Here is an 18,599-nt window from a genome sequence, read left to right on the forward strand (position 1 = left end):
CAATGTTTTCTTTGAAAACCATGTAGAGTTTAGAAGATTTCTGGGATTTGTGTGCAAAAGCACCTTCTCGGCTCTAACGGTGACGTTTTAGGGAAGACTTCGCATCTCAAGGTGGGACGGCTCGGAGGTGGCGTTTTGTGGCCTCCTGTGGTGGTTAGGTACTTCTCAGAAGGCAGGACTGGAAATTAGATAATGTCTGATGTCATAAAGTTCACAATACCAAAAAACCCTGGTGTCCCAATGGCTATAAAAGCAGCAACTTCTGCCTCTCCTATCACAAGCAGACACCTGAACAGGTAAGCACTCAGACTGGGACAGAGAATTGATCTGCTTGGGGGTCAAGCTCCCTGACGACCGTGTTTCCCTGATGTTTTTGCCTCTTGCTCTCTTGCTAACAGGTTCTCCTCCCAGTTATCAGTCGTTCACACTTGTGCCATCCGTGATGTCTGTCCTGAGGAAATCTATGAGCTTTTCCCTTATGGGGACTTTGGCCGCCAGCTGCCTGCTTCTCGTTGCCCTGTGGGCTCAGAAGGCAGATGCTCTGCCCATCAACTCCCAATGCAAGCTTGAGGCGGCCAACTTCCAGCAGCCATACATCGTCAACCGCACCTTTATGCTGGCCAAGGAGGTATACCTGCATCTCTCTTTCTCTCCATACTACTTGGGATCCAAGTAGGCCTTGGCATTTTCTTGCAAGCACTTACAAGATCTTTAGGGGCACTGTATCTCCATAGGTCCCCACCTTTGTTTTCTCCATGTCTCTTTAGAGACTCTTTAAGGAGCAGATCTTTTTCTATTTCAAGGTCTCAGGACCTTTTTCTATTTGGCTGTTAGGATGCATACACTGAATTTTATCTACAGAGGAGCATTTAGAACCACCCATTACTGCAATACTTGTCCTCTCTTCTGAACTCACATTCTCAATGGCTGCTCATAAAACCCACTGGGGACATACATCTCTACTTACAAGCTTTTCTTCCACCTCCACATCATCCAAGTACTTAGGGTTTTCTTTCTTCCAGGCCAGCCTTGCAGATAACAACACAGATGTCAGGCTCATCGGGGAGGAACTGTTCCGAGGAGTCAAAGTAAGTTCTCGCCGTGACGAGCACGGAGCATATCCACTGAGGGTTATCTGTGGTAGCTGCTGGCTCCTCTGGGCTGTTTTGTAATATGACTCCTGTCGTTTCCTGTCAACCTGCAGGCCAAGGATCAATGCTACTTGATGAAGCAGGTGCTCAACTTCACCCTTGAAGATGTTCTGCTCCCCCAGTCAGACAGATTCCAGCCTTACATGCAGGAGGTGGTGCCTTTCCTGACCAAGCTCAGTAATCACCTCACCCCCTGTGTAAGTCTTTCTCTTGGCTCTATGCTCGCCTTTCTTCCTCTCCTAGTCCAGTTAGAACCTGTGTGGTCCTGCTTTCTCTCTCTCTCTCTCTCTCTCTCTCTCTCTCTCTCTCTCTCTCTCTCTCCCTCTCTCTCTCTCTCTCTCTCTCTCTCTCTCTCTCTCTCTCTCTCTCTCTCTTTCTCTCTTTCTCTCTCTCTCTCTGTCTCTCTCTCTCTCTCTCTCTCTCTCTCTCTCTCTCTCTCTCTCTCTCTCTCTCTGTCTCTGTCTCTCTCTCTCTCTCTCTCTGTCTCTCTCTCTCTCTCTCTCTCTCTCTCTCTCTCTCTCTCTCTCTCTCTCTCGGAGGGCCTCAGCAACACCACCATCAGAGGCCACTTGAAATAGGCCACAAAGCGATCACTTTGGCTTCAGTCGAGTGATGCTTTGGCTTTGTACAAGCGAAGCCTTATTTGTTTTACCCGTGGAAAGAAAGCAACTCGAGTTCCGTATGATGAGAAGGATGTGGGGAACTGTAAGAAAAAAGACCTAGCTATAGAAACAGGTTCATGAGTGCAAGTACTCGTGGGGAGGGGGTGGCACAGAGCAAATGTTGAAGGGGGACAGGGAGATGGAAAGACCTTATGCTTGGGAGGTGTGCAAAGCTCACTCCTTTTCAATGTACTGGGAGGTTAAGAAAAATCAGTGTGGGCGTTTGATGCCTCCAGACACCCCAAACTATGAAACATATTGATGAGGAGCGGGAAGACTGAGGGAGACCTGGCGTTTTCACATGAGAAGCCTTATGTTCCTTATGTTCCTCTCTTGTGCTACACTCCCACCTTTGATGAGGTTCAGCTCAGGTTTCGTTTCTACCATTCTTGCTACCGGTGGAAACCTCAGTAGGATTCCCCAAAGATGAGGACAGCTCTTTGGTAAGGGAGGGACCTGGATTTCAATGTCCCAGAGAACGAAAGAGCTCAGAGAATGTAGGTCACCATGAAATCTAGGTCACTGTGGGCAAAAATGACTGAACGCCTCTATTCCAGGTGAATAGTCACGTGCTTCAGATGCTCTGAGGTTGGGCCTCAAATGGGACAAGATTCTGTTAGTGAGTCTGCTTTTTATTTTGCAGCACATCAGCGGTGATGACCAGAACATCCAGAAGAATGTAAGACAGCTGAAGGAAACAGTGCAAAAGGTACTATTGACAAGAAACAATGCCAACCATTTAATAGAAGTGGGGGTGGAATGTTTGTTTCCCTGCTTCCCAGCCCCTTCTCTTACTTTGTAACATTTTACTCGATTTGTCTGTCTGGTCCTTTATTTGCTTAGCTGCCTGTGAGTCTAGCTGGGTCTATAGATCTTTCAATCTATTTCTAAACTTGTAAGTCATAAATTTTAGAGTTAGGGGAAAACTTTGCTCAGCCAGTCCCATGAGCATGTGCTGAGGACAGCTTGTGGCAGAGCCAATGATGGAAGGCAGCGCTCCCGAGCCCTAGCTTGGCACTTACTCAGAAGCCATGTGGAATTATTTTAGTTTGATTAATTATTTGGGAAAGCCAGTTCCCACCGACTCATATACTCTGAAGAATCACACATTGAAAACTAGAAAGCTGGACACAAACTTACTTGATGTGATTTTTGAGCTCATTAAACTGATGCTCTGAAATGTAGCAAAATCCACCCAGAACAGCAACAAAAGACCTTGATTTGCATAGGATGAATGTTTAGAATCACTGGTATTCATAACTATCATTCTAATTAAAATATAGTGCCTAATAGCTACCTATTTAGGATTAAAAGCAAGAGTGGATAACCTCCCAGTTTACTTGACCTGGTTTCAATAGAGTAAAAATACCAGTCATGGGTTTATTGCAGTGTAATGGAAGTAGGAGGTGGAAATCTTTTCCTTACTTTTTACATTCATTTCTTAGTTTTTTTCCTTCACACCCTGATCAAGCCACTAGTGAGCACCTATCCACTGCAAGCTATTGTAGGACTTCACAGCAAACAACATTGCTGTGTGGCCTCTTTGGGGAGGAGAACATTAGCAGGAGGCTCAGGTCAGCAAGACAGACTCACCCTAAAGCCAGGGGCATGATTGACAGCAGTGAAAGTGAGGCTCTTTGCAAGTGGATGTGCTTAAGTACTCAGAAACAAGAAGGCTCCAGTTGATGCGGTTATCAGTAATATATCTATCTTTATTCTTTATCTCCTCCTTCCATCAAACCTAAGTATTCTCTTCTTCTTGTGCGTAGTCTGATAAACATGACTGTTTTTATTTCAATGTTCACGGCTTTGAAGCTTTTCAGTGCTTTGCCAGTTCTTGTTAGAAGTCTTGTTAGCTCGACACATGGGCTTGGATGGCAGCACACCAGAGGCACGGACTTCCGAATGCTTGCATGAAAGCTTATTATTCATTTACTTTGTTTTCGGAAAGGTGACGCATGAGTGAGAAAGATCTCACAGGAGATGTGAGCTCTGTAGGAAAACATTTTTTTCTTGAAAGCCTATACTCTACTTTCAATCGACCTCTACTCTTACGCCATGCTGCCCCATGGGAAGAGTGTTTAGGCTCGCACTGTTGGCTCTAGAAAAAGCACCAACAGGGGAAGGAATGTTATGCAGAGAAATCTGACAGGCAGGGGAAACTAGTCAGAGCTCTGGATAGCAGAGGTCGGGCTCATGGAGGAGAATGGAGGAGATAACGAGCTTAGCTACAAAGTTTCAAAGGTTTGGTAGTCTTTAAGATACAAAATAGCATGCGTGGGCATCCTAACAGAGAAAGTCTGAGAAGGCCGCATGTGAGAGGAGGGCTGCAAGGGAAAAGAGAACAGAATGTAGAGGATTTGAAAAGCTGCAAATCCTCTTGGAGAGGATTTTTCTTGGAGCAATCTAGAACAAGGGTAGTAGATTATTAGGTGGATGGCGGAGACGTGCTTTGCTGTTTGAATTTGGGTTTTTGTTTCTCCATTGAGGTTGAGAGCTTCTCCCCTTTTACCTGAATGGAGGAGGAACGAAGGGATGTTATGACTCCTATCTGGACTTTTACTAGTTAAACAATGGAGCAGACAAGCTGGGCCTCCTCTTCACAGTTGAATGGAGACCTGTTGATTGTCTTGTTTTTTTCTTTTGTTAAGACAGTGAGCACAGGCAAAGGCAGACTACATGTGTACATATGTGTGTCTTTGAGTCAAGGGTTTTGAGTTGAGCGCTCGCCAATAGTTGATCATGGTCAGGTGGAGGGCTACATGTCAGGTCGAGCTCTAGCACTTAACATCTCCAGGTCTCCGATGGCTTCCTGCTGCTTAGCATGGTTAGGAGTTGAGCAAACTCTTTTTCCAACCCCCACTAAAATTTACTTTTAATTGACAAATGACTGTGTAGTTTATGGGATACAGTGTGATAATTGATCTATGTATACACTGTGCAAGGTTCAACACGGCGAATTAATAGTCCCATCAGCAGCTCCCTGAGTGTGAAATGCAAGTAATAGAGATGGGTGTGGTGTCCTTAGGTCAGAAAGGCAAGCTTTTAAGGTCTTTGGCAAACCATATTGTTTCATACTAAAAATCATTATGTTGATTATTAATTTTTAAGAGAAGGCTGATACTTGGTTTTGGTGCTTAGCAAGCAAATGGTGTTGTCTCTTTCCAGCTAGTACTTCCTTAGAAAGTGACACATATGCTCAAATCAGTTTGTGTTCTTATTTTCACAGCTTGGAGAGAGTGGAGAGATTAAAGCGATTGGGGAACTGGATCTGCTGTTTATGTCCCTGAGGAACGCTTGCGTCTGAGCAAGAGAAGCTAGAAAATGAGCAACCTTACCTTTCTGCCTGTTGAAAGAATAATAATATTCCTGAATGGACTTTTTTACTAAGGGAAAATGAGAAGCTAAACTCCACCATCATTAGAAGACTCCACATGAAACCTGTTTCAGTTGAAAAAGAAAATCAATGTCATGGTGTCCATGGCACCAGAGGTAGACTTGCTAGCCACAAAGATTTATTGGCAATATTTTACTGTCACTGATGATACAATAGAAAAATAATGTAATTTTAAAAAATTGTTTATTTCCACAAAGGAGATTACCTTCTCATTCCTTTAGAAAAAAGCCTATGTAACTTCCCTTCCATAACCAATATTTTATATATGTAAGTTTATTTATTATAAGTATACATTTTATTTATGTCAGTATATTAATATGGATTTATTTATAGAAACATTATCTAATATTGATATTTGAATATAAGGCAAATAATATTTATAACAATAACTATGGAAACAAGATATCTTGGGCTTCAATAAACACATGAATATTATAAATCTTCTGTCTTGTACTTTTTCTCCCTTTAACATCAAAGATAGTATCATCATCGTTATCCAATCATCTTCGTGCTTGACCCATAAAAAATTAGGTAGCTATGGTATTATACTATTAAAGTTTGTTCCCAGAGGCCTCTGTGTGTGTGTGTGTGTGTGTGTGTGTGTGTGTGTGTGTGTGTGTGTGTGTGTTCATGCATGGGACAGCCAGAGATGGACATAAGGTGTCCTGCTCCATTACTCTCTGCCTTATTATTTAAGACAGGCTCTGTCACTGGCTCTGTAACTAGGTTGGCCACAAACTCTACTAATTCTTTGGTTTTTGTCCCTACATCGTGGAGCTTACAGCCTTGTGTGGCTGCATTCATGTTTTTAAAACATGGGTGCTGGGGAATTAAACTCAGAGCTAAATACTCTTCCCTCTGAACTATCTTCCTAGCCTTGAAAAACACACATTAAAGACTTAGTTCTCAGGACAATGGCTACTGAGAGGTGGTAGGCCTTTCTACCTGGTTGGGGCTTTTCATGGCGAGTGGGTATACCCTTGAAGGAGATAATTGGATGGAAGTCCCTTCTACTTCTTCTTGCTTTTGCATCTTGGGCATGAGGTAAGTGACTGTTCAATCAATCATGTACTTACACACTATGACAGGTGGCCTGGCTACAAGCCCAGACACAGTTGACCCAGTTGGCCACGAACTGAAATCTCTGACACTATGATAGGAATAGACTTTATCCCCTTGTAAGATGATTCTGCTGATAGTTGTTGTAGCACTATAAAGCTAGCACACACACACACACACACACACACACACACACACACACATACAGGCACACATATGCACACACAAAGATACACGTGCACACAAGCATACACATGCACACACAGTACACACACAGACTCATGCACCCAGGTACACACATGTACACTCACACATACACACACTTACACACACACACACACACACACACACCATAATCTATTTTATGGATAAGCATAGATAAAATGGATTTCATTTTGTGGAAGGAATCAGAGATATATGAGGAAATGTTTTGTGACATAGCTGACTCTTGTTGGAACAAGTTTATCTGATTTGAAGGCTCTGATTCAGGATGCAATTCCAAAAGGGAAAAAAATGTTGGCTATGTTCCATTTACACTATTAGCTGTTTATGGATAAAACAGAGAAGTGATGCTGAAGGAGAGATACATGTAGCCTGGCTTGTGGAAAGTGAACTGCTTCATTTCTAGGGAGGGCGGTCCTCAGTCCCTGGGAAGAAAGTAATGCACTGTGTTTGTGTGGACAAGTCTTTCTGACAAGTGGAAATATCATTTATACAAGGCTTTTGTACCAGAAAACGGGAAATATATTATGAAACACACAAAGAGAAAACTGTATTTTCAAAATTCATACTGTGGTACTAAGGAACACAGGGGAAACAAAACAAAACAAAACAAAAAGTTAGATTAGGAGACATGATACTAGTATAGAAAAGACACTAGGGAGAAGGGAAATTATTGATTGCATATGTCTTGTCATAGAAGGTCAAAGTCACTAGGTAGACAAAGTTAGTGATTGTCTCAAGTGTTTTCTTCTATGATCTGGTGCCACAAAGCTATCCCTCAGGTCACTAGCCAGTGGTTGCCTTTGCCAGCCTCCCAAACATGGGGGGGGGTGAGCAGTGGGTATGTGTGTGAACTGTCCCTTCCTCATGGGGGACATGTGGAATGCTAATGAGGTAAGTGATTCCTAATGCTTCTGTGCTTGCTCTGCACACGTGGAGAGCTGCAGCAGGAAACAGCTTTAAGCACTATTGACTTGTCATCATTTTTTGATAAACTGAAACTGTGGCTTGAATGAGAATTACAGCCACAGCCTAGTGAATTTGGATGCTTGGTTCCCTAGTCGGCAGAACTGTTTTGAGGATAGGGTCTTAGAGGAGTTGTGTCATGGGGGGGGTGGCCTTTGAGGTTTTAAAAACTCTCATCATGCCCAGCCTTGCTTTTGCTGCCTCCAATCTTCTTATAAGATATAAGTAGTCAGCTCTACTGCTGACATCTTACAAGATATCAGCATGTCAGCACCATGCGGGCCTGTGTGCCTCCCACCAGACTCCTCTCCATGATGGAGACTAAGCTCCTGAAACTGTAAGCAGGCCTCTGATTAAATGCTTTCTTTTATAAGTTGCCTTGGTCATGGAGTCTTGTCACAGTAGAACAGTTACTAAGACAGATGTTGCTGAAGATGCTTGCCTTCCTCTTCCAAGTGAGTTCCAAGATACTGATTTGGGCAAAATTTGAGTGGTACTTATTTTGGGCCAACCTCCTGGAAATTGAATATGACCAGAAGAATATTTATCACTAAAACTTGGAAGTCTTTCTAAGAAACTTTAAAAAAAAAGCCTTTCTATGATGTTGGGCAAAATTCAGGAGCATTTAGTGTCAGTAATGAGTCCTCTGACCCAGGCTCACATTGGATGCACCAGAAATTCTCTACATGGACTGGCTGGATCTTCTCATTGCTCAAATGGCTAACTCTTTCCTGAGCTGCGATGATCTCTCTAACAAAGTACTCTAATACTTCAAAAATGTCCTCTCCAACTATTAGTTTTCTCTCTTATAGCCACACAAATTAGAAAACAGAACATCAGCTTGGGTATTCTCTTGTTGTGGATGGTTTGGCATTGCACGAAGAATGAAATCCATGGCTCATATCATGGTCCTCCATCACCCTGATTCTCTTTCACCCCTGTCTGTCTTGTCTGCTTCAACCATGTTTCTCTCTACCTTGCTGGCTCTGCCACATGCCAGTCATTAAGATAGTTTCTGGCAATAGTGCTCTAAGATATCAGAAGAACAAAATGGCTGCCTCCTTTAAGGCTGGTCTGTTATGCAGGAGTTACTGTCATAAAATTCCCTTACTGATCTAAAGGCTTGTGAGAACAGAATACTTGTCCTATGGCCAGGACTGACAATCTGGTCTCATCAGGGATTACTGGTCTACCTTGTGGTCTTGGCTTTGTCTTCTCCTTCTTCAAAGAGCCAGGTTGGGGTCGTGGGCTGATGTTTCCTTTACTCTGCAGGGCCTGTCCATTTCTCCATGTGTTTTAGCTGTCCTGTGACCTCTTTTTGTCATTTCCAATGCTCTTTCCTCTGTATCTTAGGTATAAAACATGTGCTATGTTACTTGAATGTTTTTCATTCATAAAGTCTTGTAGAGAAAAATGTTAAACTGTCATCTTTGCCAAGAAATCTTACAACCTAAGAATTTTACCCTAGGTCTTAAGAACAGCTGCTATAAGAAAAGGAATGATAGAAACTTTCTATTCTATTAATTAGCTAAAAATTAGATGCTTTCCCCATCTACCCAGTACAGTAGATAGTATTTTATTTTTATGTGGAAATCTGCCACATTGACATGTGTAAGACTATGGTAGCTGATGAAATTCCAAGAGTGTTCTGTGTTGGCACAGACACTTTTTCTATTTTCCTTTCAGAGATAAGACTGGGTGCTGTGTAGGAGGAAGAGGAATTAGGCTGTTTGGTTTCTCTAGCTCCTCCCCTTTCTTTCCCATACCACTTTGTGTTCAGTGTGACTGAAACCAACTGCCTTTACTGACATGCTCACTCTCCTGATTTTGCTTGTTTTTGGTTTATGGACTAGGTTAGCAGGAGGCTGAAGAGTGAGAACGAGGTCAAAGCACTGAGTCCCTGAAGCCCTTGCTGGGTTGCTGTTCACATCAGCAGTGCATTTCTCTGAAAAGCCAAAGCTCCCTCAGCCATTCTTTCCATCACTCTTTGTGCCGTTGTTCTGATAACTGCTCTCAACCTGTCCCCAGTGGGCTTTGAACTAATGTGAGCTCTGCAGAACTGCAAAATTTCTTCCTGCTTTCCCTTAACTTTTCCTACAACATAACAACAAAAGTAAACTCCTCTCCATTGCCCAATTTGACTGTGTCATGACTTCCAGAGTCTCTGTCTGGTGTACCTGTCTCCTTTATGCTCCCTGTACCCCAACTTATTTCTGCTGAAGTTTGGGAACCTGGATAAGATCATTAACAGATAATTGCAGCTAGTCATTAACATATTGGAGCTGTGTGAAAACTTTCAACTTGCAATTAAACAAAATAGAAATGGTAGTATATTCATTGCTAAAATCAAGCACTAGTATATTTCTGTTGCTGTTTTTTCTTTGTTTGTCTGGTTGTTTTTGTGAAAAGGTTTCACTTGTGTAGCCTTGGCTGTCCTGGAACTGGCTCTGCAGACCAGGCAGGTCTTGAACTCACAGTGATCTGCCTGTTTCTCTCTGTCTCTCAAGGGCTGGAATTAAAGGTGTGTGCTACAACCTCATGGTTAAGTAGTTTTTCAAGTTTCCCTCTGTTGCTTCAGTAAGGCTCTATGCTGGGAAGTAGAGACTCACGGGTCAACATGCACTCTTTTTTTTTCCCCCTTTTTTTCTTTATTAACTTGAGTATTTGTTATTTACATTTCGAATGTTATTCCCTTTCCCTGTTTCTGGGCAAACATCCCCCTAACTCCTCCCCCTCCCCTTCTATATGGGTGTTCCCCTCCCCATCCTCCTCCCATTACCGCCCTTCCCCCAACAATCACGTTCACTGGGGGTTCAGTCTTAGCAGGATCAAGGGCTTCCCCTTCCACTGTTGCTCTTACTAGGCTGTTCATTGCTACCTATGAGGTGGGAGCCCAGGGTCAGTCCATGTATAGTCTTTGGGTAGTGGCTTAGTCCCTGGAAGCTCTGGTTGATTGGCATTGTTGTTCATATGGGGTCTCGAGCCCCTTCAAGCTCTTCCAGTCCTTTCTCTGATTCCTTCAACGGGGGTCCCGTTCTCAGTTCAGTGGTTTGCTGCTGGCATCCTCCTATGTATTCTGGCATTTGCTGTATTCTGGCTGTGTCTCTCAGGAGAGATCTACATCCGGTTCCTATCGGCCTGCACTTCTTTGCTTCATCCATCTTGTCTAATTGGGTGACTGTATATGCATGGGCCACATGTGGGGCAGGCTCTGAATGGATGTTCCTTCTGCCTCTGTTTTAATATTTGCCTCCCTATTCCCTGCCAAGGGTATTCTTGTTCCCCTTTTAAAGAAGGAGTGAAGCATTCGCAGTTTGATCATCCGTCTTGAGTTTCATGTGTTCTGTGCATCTAGGGTAATTCAAGCATTTGAGCTAATAGCCACTTATCAATGAGTGCATACCATGTATGTTTTTCTGTGATTGGGTTACCTCACTCAGGATGATATTTTCCAATTCCATCCATTTGCCTATGAATTTCATAAAGTCATTGTTTTTGATAGCTGAGTAATATTTCATTGTGTAGATGTACCACATTTTCTGTATCCTGTAACCCTGTTGAAGGGCATCTGGGTTCTTTCCAGCTTCTGGCTATAATAAATAAGGCTGCTATGAACATAGTGGAGCACGTGTCTTTTTTATATGTTGGGGCATCTTTTGGGTATATGCCCAAGAGAGGTATAGCTGGATCCTCAGGCAGTTCAATGTCCAATTTTCTGAAAATCTCCAGACTGATTTCCAGAATGGTTGTACCAGTTTGCAATCCCACCAACAATGGAGGAATGTTCCTCTTTCTCCACATCCTTGCCAGCATTTGCTGTCACCTGAGTTTTTGATCTTAGCCAGTACCTCAGTGTGACTTTAACCAAGCAAGTAAAAGATCAGTATGATAAGAACTTCAAGCCTCTGAAGAAAGAAATTGAAGAAGACCTCAGAAGATGGAAAGATCTCCCATGCTCATGGATTGGTAGGATTAATATAGTAAAAATGGCCATTTTACCAAAAGCGATCTACAGATTCAATGCAATCCCCATCAAAATACCAATCCAATTCTTCAAAGAGTTAGACAGAACAATTTGCAAATTCATCTGGAATAACAAAAAACCCAGGATAGCTAAAACCATCCTCAACAATAAAAGGACTTCAGGGGGAATCACTATCCCTGAACTCAAGCAGTATTACAGAGCAATAGTGATAAAAACTGTATGGTATTGGTACAGAGACAGGCAGATAGACCAGTGGAATAGAATTGAAGACCCAGAAATGAACCCACACACCTATGGTCACTTGATTTTTGACAAAGGAGCCAAAACCATCCAATGGAAAAAAGATAGCATTTTCAGCAAATGGTGCTGGTTCAACTGGAGGTCAACATGTAGAAAAATGCAGATCGATCCATGCTTATCACCTTGTACAAAGCTTAAGTCCAAGTGGATCAAGGACCTCCACATCAAACCAGATACACTCAAACTAATAGAAGAAAAAAAAGTGGGAAGCATCTCTAGAATACATGGGCACTGGAGAAAATTTCCTGAACAAAACACCAATGGCTTATGCTCTAAGATCAAGAATCGACAAATGGGATCTCATAAAACCGAAAGCTTCTGTAAGGCAAAGGACACTGTGGTTAGGACAAAAGCGGCAACCAACAGATTGGGAAAAGATCTTTACCAATCCTACAACAGATAGAGGCCTTATATCCAAAATATACAAAGAACTCAAAAAAGTTAGACCGCAGGGAGACAAATAACCCTATTAAAAAATGGGGTTCAGAGCTAAACAAAGAATTCACAGCTGAGGAATGCCGAATGGCTGAGAAACACCTAAAGAAATGTTCAACATCTTTAATCATAAGGGAGATGCAAATCAATGCACTGTCTCTTAAGGGAAGCTAAGAAGTGCCTTCTCCCCGCTGACCCAGGAGTGCTCTCACTCCTCCAGTTGGTGGCTTTTTTTCTCACTGCTGATTCTTGGGAACACTTGCGAATCTCCATTTATCCCCGCCCTATCCCAGCATGGCGTTTGGCTACTTCTTACCTGCTTGGCTCTCCTTTCTCTCTCCCCTTTCCTTGTTGCAAACGCCAAAGCTTTTCAGAGTGACCACATATGTCTACGTCAGCCACAGTCCTTTCCTTATCAACCATGATGATCATTCTGTAAACCTTACCGCCCATGCAGTTTCACCTCACTGCCACAGGGCATCAGCCGAAAGGTGTGCCCTTACAGGTAGGCTCTGTTCCTTTGTGAGGTCCATGTGCTGTGAGAGCCTGGGTGCTGTTTATTTGTGATGTGTGCGTGCTGCGAGGTGCATTGTGAGCCGCTTCTCCCCTGTGACACTCCCCCGTGCTATGGCGGCACGTGCTCTTTTTCCACGTGATGATAGCTTACGAATTTTGTGGATCTTGTTGTCATTTGCCTGTGTGAAGACTTTGGCAAGTTCAGTTAGGTTTAATTCCACCACAGCCTATGCAAGACCCTGCGTGACAGGAGCTATAATATTTGGATGCTCTCTGCACAAGTCACAGACAGACTAAAGCTCGCTGCTGAGGAGGTTCCGACAAGACGGCAATTGTCAACAGGAAGGGACTCGAAGGTTGGAGGTGAGCCGATCTTTTGAGAGGTGGAAACGATTTCTGCAGATTAAAAGATCTCCCTTGTGAAATGTCCCTATTTTCCTTCCGTTCTGCGTGGTGGCGCAGTGAATGGCTTCGTCTACAAAGTCGAGTTTTTCCATCTCCCTTCACACCTGTCAGGCTACAGTTTAATCATTTTCGACGTGTGCACCTTAAGAGCTTTTCGAGGACAGAAACTTGTTATTCCTGTCTGCACTCCTGGCTTGGCACTGTAGGCCACTCTGGTTAGCTCCTCCCTCACTGCTCTGTGGACTATATGCCAAAATGAACATTTCCCCCGTGTGGCTGCATTAGTCAGGGTTCTCTAGAGAAACAGAACTTACAGAATGAATCTCTCTGTACAAACAGAAAGGGAATTTATTTACAGCTAATCTTACAATGGCTGTCTATAAACGGATGAGCCAAGAATCCAGTAATTTATTCAGTCCACAAGGCTGGATCTCTCAGCTGAAATACCAGAGAAACAGGCTGCCAAACCAGTGAAGGGATGAACTTGCCAGCAAGGTGAGAGCAAGCAGGCAAAGAGCAAAGGCTTCCTTCAATCATCTCCTTAATAGGCTTCTAGGAGAAGAGATGAGAGATGGGTCCTCCTGCCTCAAAAGATCTGGATTAAAGGTGTATCTTCACCTCCAGGGCAATGGACAGAGAGACACCTTGTTGGTTGTAGTGTTCTTATATCAGGCAGGAGCAGGGCAGATGGGTGTCCTTTATTTATCCTAGCTTGATTCCTGGCTTGGTGTCCAAAGCTGATTTATTTCTATAAAAATCAAATCAAATCAAATCCAGGCAGTGCAGCTTGGAGGGAGGAAGATAGTCAGATACCTGTATTACATCATGCAAGGCTCACAACCCTGCCACCCCACCTCAGAGGCCAGCTGTAGACACACACAGAACCCTAGCTATCACCACATAGTGCAGTAAGGGAGGAGGGAGACAGACAGAGACCTATGGACTGCCATGCGCCACACAGACCTGCCCTCCTGTGTAGGGTACTGGCAGGCTGTAGACATTTACTTTCCACCACACCACACAGAGTAGATGGAGGATGTCACCTAGGGGCCAACCAGCTATGTGGCCAGCTTAGAGCTGGAGCCACCACAGTGGGCAAGTATGTGGTGGACAGAGGGAAGAGAAAGCAATGGAGCATCCAGAGCATTATGGAGAGAGGTGGAACTGGAGACTCAAGTGTGGAGAGAAGCAGCCTGCTGTGAGTGACCAGCCCCACCACCCATCCGGTGCCATGGGGAAGTCTCAGTCCCAGATGCTGCTGAAGGCCAAGTCTGGGTCTGTGGTTTTGCAATGGCGGGGTCAGTGTTGATGTCTGGTCATATTACCGCTAGAGAACATGGGCACATCCCTGGTGGGGGCAGCCATGAGGACCACGTGGATATCCAGGGGCTGTGCGAACTGGCCCGGCCCTCGCTGGCCCCACCTCTCACCAGTGGTAGCCTTGTACCATGCCTGAGGAGTACAGTAGAACTGACCTTAGTGGAGGGTAAACAGGTGAGGGCGAAGGGAGAGCTGGCTCTGCCACTCATCTGCCATAAGGTGGCGTGTAAGCGCTCTCTCTCTCTCTCTCTCTCTCTCTCTCTCTCTCTCTCTTTTGTGTGTGTGTGTGTGTGTGTGTGTGTGTGTGTGTGCTTGTGTGCATTTGTGCACTTGTGATGTTCTTCAACCTTCCCCCCTCGCCACTTGCTGGCCCAAAAAGCATGAGAGTGTGAACTTAATGCTGCCCCCTCATTGACTATAGCATGCGGGAGACTGAGTCCTCCACTTTGTGTGGGCAACAAGGGGCTGGCCCTGAAGGCACAGGTGAGCCAGCTCTGAGGGTGTGAGAGCAGGGAGAGCTGGCCCAGCCCCTCACAGGCTGCAGCACATAGGAGAGTACCTTGACTGGGCAGCACAGTGGAGCTGCCTCTGGAGGCATGGGTGCGAGTGAACCACCCGGAAGGCATAAGAGCAGGAGAGCTGACACTGCCTTCTGCCAATGGTGGCAGTGGGTCGCCTAGCCAGAGCAGTGCTGAGAACTGTCCCTGGTGGTGTGAATTAGGGAGAGCCTGCAGGCTGACCAGCTCAGCTACCACTCAGGACCATATCCGGGGCTAAGTTGGCCCACCCTAAAATCTCTATCACCTCTGAACAGTTGGGATTCATAAAAGGGCCAGCCCTGCTGAACCAAAGTTTCAGGACCTCCACAACACAGGATGACAACAGGATAACTGGGAGGAGTCCTGGTGAGGATCCAATATTGATGGTGTCACAGAAGCCAGAGATCTCACACCAGAGGAATGACTCATTGCAATGAACATTCATTGGCTACTGAAGATGTATGGACAGAGAGATACACTGTAACATTCTATAGCTTCTGCAGTAAGATGTTGTTCTAGGCTGTGTGTGTGCCTGAGTGTGTGTGTGTGTGTGTGTGTGTGTGTGTGTGTGTGTATGTGTGTGTGTTATGTTGGGGCAAGGTTTCAAGAGCAAAGGGTAGATCTGAGAGGACAGGGAGATGAATGGGACTGGGATGCATCATGAAACTCACAAGAATTAAATGTTTTTTTTAAAGGTGTATCTTTCTATCTCAGAGATCCAGATTAGAAGTAGATCTTCCCCTTTCAAATTAAGCAAATAGCTACCCCTCACATGTATGCCCCTCCATGTTTTGTGTCTTAGTTAATTCCAGATGACGTTGAGTTGACAAGTAAGAGCAGCTATCTCGGGTAGCTTTGCCAGCTTATCCTAGTATCAACAAAATGGACTCACACATTGTCTTTGCAGGCTCAGCGGCTGGTGTGCTTTCTCACGGATGGCCTATTTGTATGAAATCAGATCATCAGGTCTGCAAATGCTAAAATAGCCAAAAGTCAGAGAAGCCACCGTGAATATAGACACTGACAACTCCGAAGATGTCGAACACTTCCTACTTAAAAGGTAGGTTTATTCTCAGTCAGGACCATACGTAAAGCGTACCTCTCTATAAACCACAGACAAGATGGATTAATGACAGCACTCCTCTGTAGTTGGAAGACGTGGGTCCAGGCCAAGTTGTCCTACCCTGGCTTTTTGCCTTCAGGTGACTTCTTTGGTGTTATCGCTTTCACTTGGAAAACAGATGTTCTCTATTGCCATGATATGTAGCTGCTGTATTCTAATGTTAATTTGTGTCCCCAAAAACCTGTTTGCTGGAGAGTATCCAAGAGAAACTTCTGAGACCCCGCCCCCAGTTAGTTCTGATTGGTAAATAAAGATGCCAACATCCAATAGCTGGGGAGGACAGGGGCGGGATTTTAGGATTCCTGGGCTTGGGACTAGGAGGAAGAGAGGAAGGAGATCCGCCATGCTTTAGGAGTGTGTGGATAGGGGAGAGACAGAGGCCACCATTAGGTAGAGAAGCAAGGAGAGCTCCCCAGGGGGCTGCACGAATGGGTCTGGGGCAGTCAAGATGGAACATAGAAATTGGTAAGTAGTAACTCAGAGTTATCGGTGGGAGGTAGATTCTAGCAGCACCGAGGCTAGAGTGCCTAGCTATTGTGCTGCTTAAGGCATATTAAAATATAAAGGCTGTGTGTGTGTGTGTGTGTGTGTGTGTGTGTGTGTGTGTGTGTCTGTCTGTCTGTCTGTCTGTCTTTCATTAGGAACCTGGACCGTTGAAGCAGGAAGCAACCCTATGCTGGGATTAATGAATTAATAATACAACAGTGGTATAAACAAAATGAACTCATTTATACTCATACTTTGAATTTTTTGGTCCCAACTGCAGGTGCTATTTTCAAGGTTCTGGGAAGTTTAAGAGGAAGGATCTAGTGAAGAGAGAGGGTAAGAGAAGCATTTGGAAGGGCATCTCGCTCTCTGCCCCTTACTCTGTCCACTCCGACGTGAGTAGCAACTGCCCCATGCCTCTGCTACCATAATGCTTAATCTTGGAACCAGATACAGTGGAGCTGGCCAAAACGGACTGAACTCCCTGAAACCATAGCCAAAATAAATTCCCCCCTCTCAAGTTGTTCTCGCAGACATTTTGTCTTAGCAACGTAAAATCAACCAATACAGAAGATTGTTATTAGGGGCCTCAGGTCATCGCTATGATGAAGCCTGACCAATTTCAAAGCCTTTGGTACTAATTTCAGGAAGAGTTTGGGAGAGTTGGGAGATGCGTATGCTGGAGAAGTTCCAGAATGCTACAAGTTTTTTTTTCTTTAAATCAAAAGTAGCTAGCCTCTGAAGGGCCAATATTCCATAAACCTCCGTCGTCTTGTGATATACCTATGTTTATCTAGCCCCTGGACTTTCCTAAGTCTGGACTCCCTTACACACCCCCCTCTCTCTCATGACCAATTATGAAAAAGAGCTCCCAGCACTGGGATGAGAGACTGTCACCCCTGCCTTAGAATAAAAGTTGCCTAACTGTGCCTGCTGGGTCAATGGTATATCCCTCCTGCAGAAAAAACAAAACCCAAACTCAAACAAAACTGCCTTGCAGATTACTTTTTCCTTCTTAGAGTGTTTCTTTGTGCAGCACAGAGGAAGCTCTACACCCTGCCCTCCCACCCCCCATGCTGTACAGAGGATGCTCCCCTGCCACTCTACCCACCCAGACACACAAGGATGTCAATAGGAGTGCGGGTGGGGAAGGTCAGATCCAAGTTATGAGTGGGAATGAGAACTCTATCAAGAATTAGACTAAAGTCCATACATGTTACATTCCGGCAAATGAGTTGTCTGTTTTGTCCACATCTCAAAGCTTGTGTAAGTCTGAACTTAAAGACAACAGGCTAGGGCAGTGACTCTCAATCTATGGGTCTCAACACCTTGGGAGTTGATTAACCTTTCCACAGAAGTTGCCTGAGACCATTGGAAAATACAGATACTTACATTACGATTCACAGCAGTAGCAAAGTTACAGTTACGGAATAGCAACAAAAATAATTTTATGTTTGGGAGTGAGCACAGCATGAGGAACTGTAGTAAAGGGCTGAGGCATCAGGAAGATTGGGAGCCACTGGACCAGGGTTTGGCAGAGGATATGTTATGACAGTGTAGTGTTCAGGAAGTGGCGAGAGGCTCGTAACTTTTGGATGAATTTCTAGTAAGAATCTGGGTAAAAAAGCAGAGTGGAAGATTTGAAGAGTGTGCATGGTGACCAGGAGTGACGTTTGTAGACAAGGACAGGACAGCTGTTAAAGAGATCAACCTTGCTGAGAGGAACCCGGGCGACTTTAAATAGGACAACAGGAGAGACGCTTTGAGGGGATTTCCAGAGTTGACCAAACTGTGTCCATTGTAGGCTCAAGCGTGCATGATTGAAAACTCCTTTGTATAACTTTCACAGCCGTACCTTGCTTGCACAGGAACACCCAGAGACGTGGGGTCGGCAGCCGAGGCACCCAGGGGCCATGTTAGCTGTTGTCCAGGAGCTCATTGGCTGCTGCTGAAGCAGAGGTTACAACTTGGCATTACAATACGACACGACACTGCAGGTATGCAGAGTGCAAGAGTTACGAAGTTCTGGAGAT

General features: G+C 44.5%; 1 protein-coding gene across 1 annotated transcript; it reads left to right on the forward strand.

Annotated features, from left to right (window-relative positions):
• The first annotated feature begins 442 nt into the window (after positions 1 to 442).
• On the forward strand, positions 443 to 5,628 carry Il22 (interleukin 22). Its single transcript, XM_032890806.1, has 5 exons — positions 443 to 628; positions 1,023 to 1,088; positions 1,205 to 1,348; positions 2,457 to 2,522; positions 5,043 to 5,628. The coding sequence occupies exons 1-5, from the start codon at positions 443 to 445 to the stop codon at positions 5,118 to 5,120; spliced, it is 540 nt and encodes a 179-aa protein (XP_032746697.1). The 3' UTR covers positions 5,121 to 5,628.
• Positions 5,629 to 18,599: the final 12,971 nt, after the last annotated feature.

This window comes from Rattus rattus, chromosome 1 (genome assembly GCF_011064425.1).
Source record: "Rattus rattus isolate New Zealand chromosome 1, Rrattus_CSIRO_v1, whole genome shotgun sequence".
NCBI classification, from domain to species: Eukaryota; Metazoa; Chordata; class Mammalia; order Rodentia; family Muridae; genus Rattus; species Rattus rattus.

Bases quoted from the DNA above. Each gene is read 5' to 3' on its own strand.
- Il22 (XM_032890806.1), top strand. From the start codon at position 443: ATGTCTGTCCTGAGGAAATCTATGAGCTTTTCCCTTATGGGGACTTTG. The intron at 1,089-1,204 runs GTAAGTTCTCGC...GTCAACCTGCAG, and splicing joins AACTGTTCCGAGGAGTCAAA to GCCAAGGATCAATGCTACTT. The intron at 2,523-5,042 runs GTACTATTGACA...TTATTTTCACAG, and splicing joins TGAAGGAAACAGTGCAAAAG to CTTGGAGAGAGTGGAGAGAT.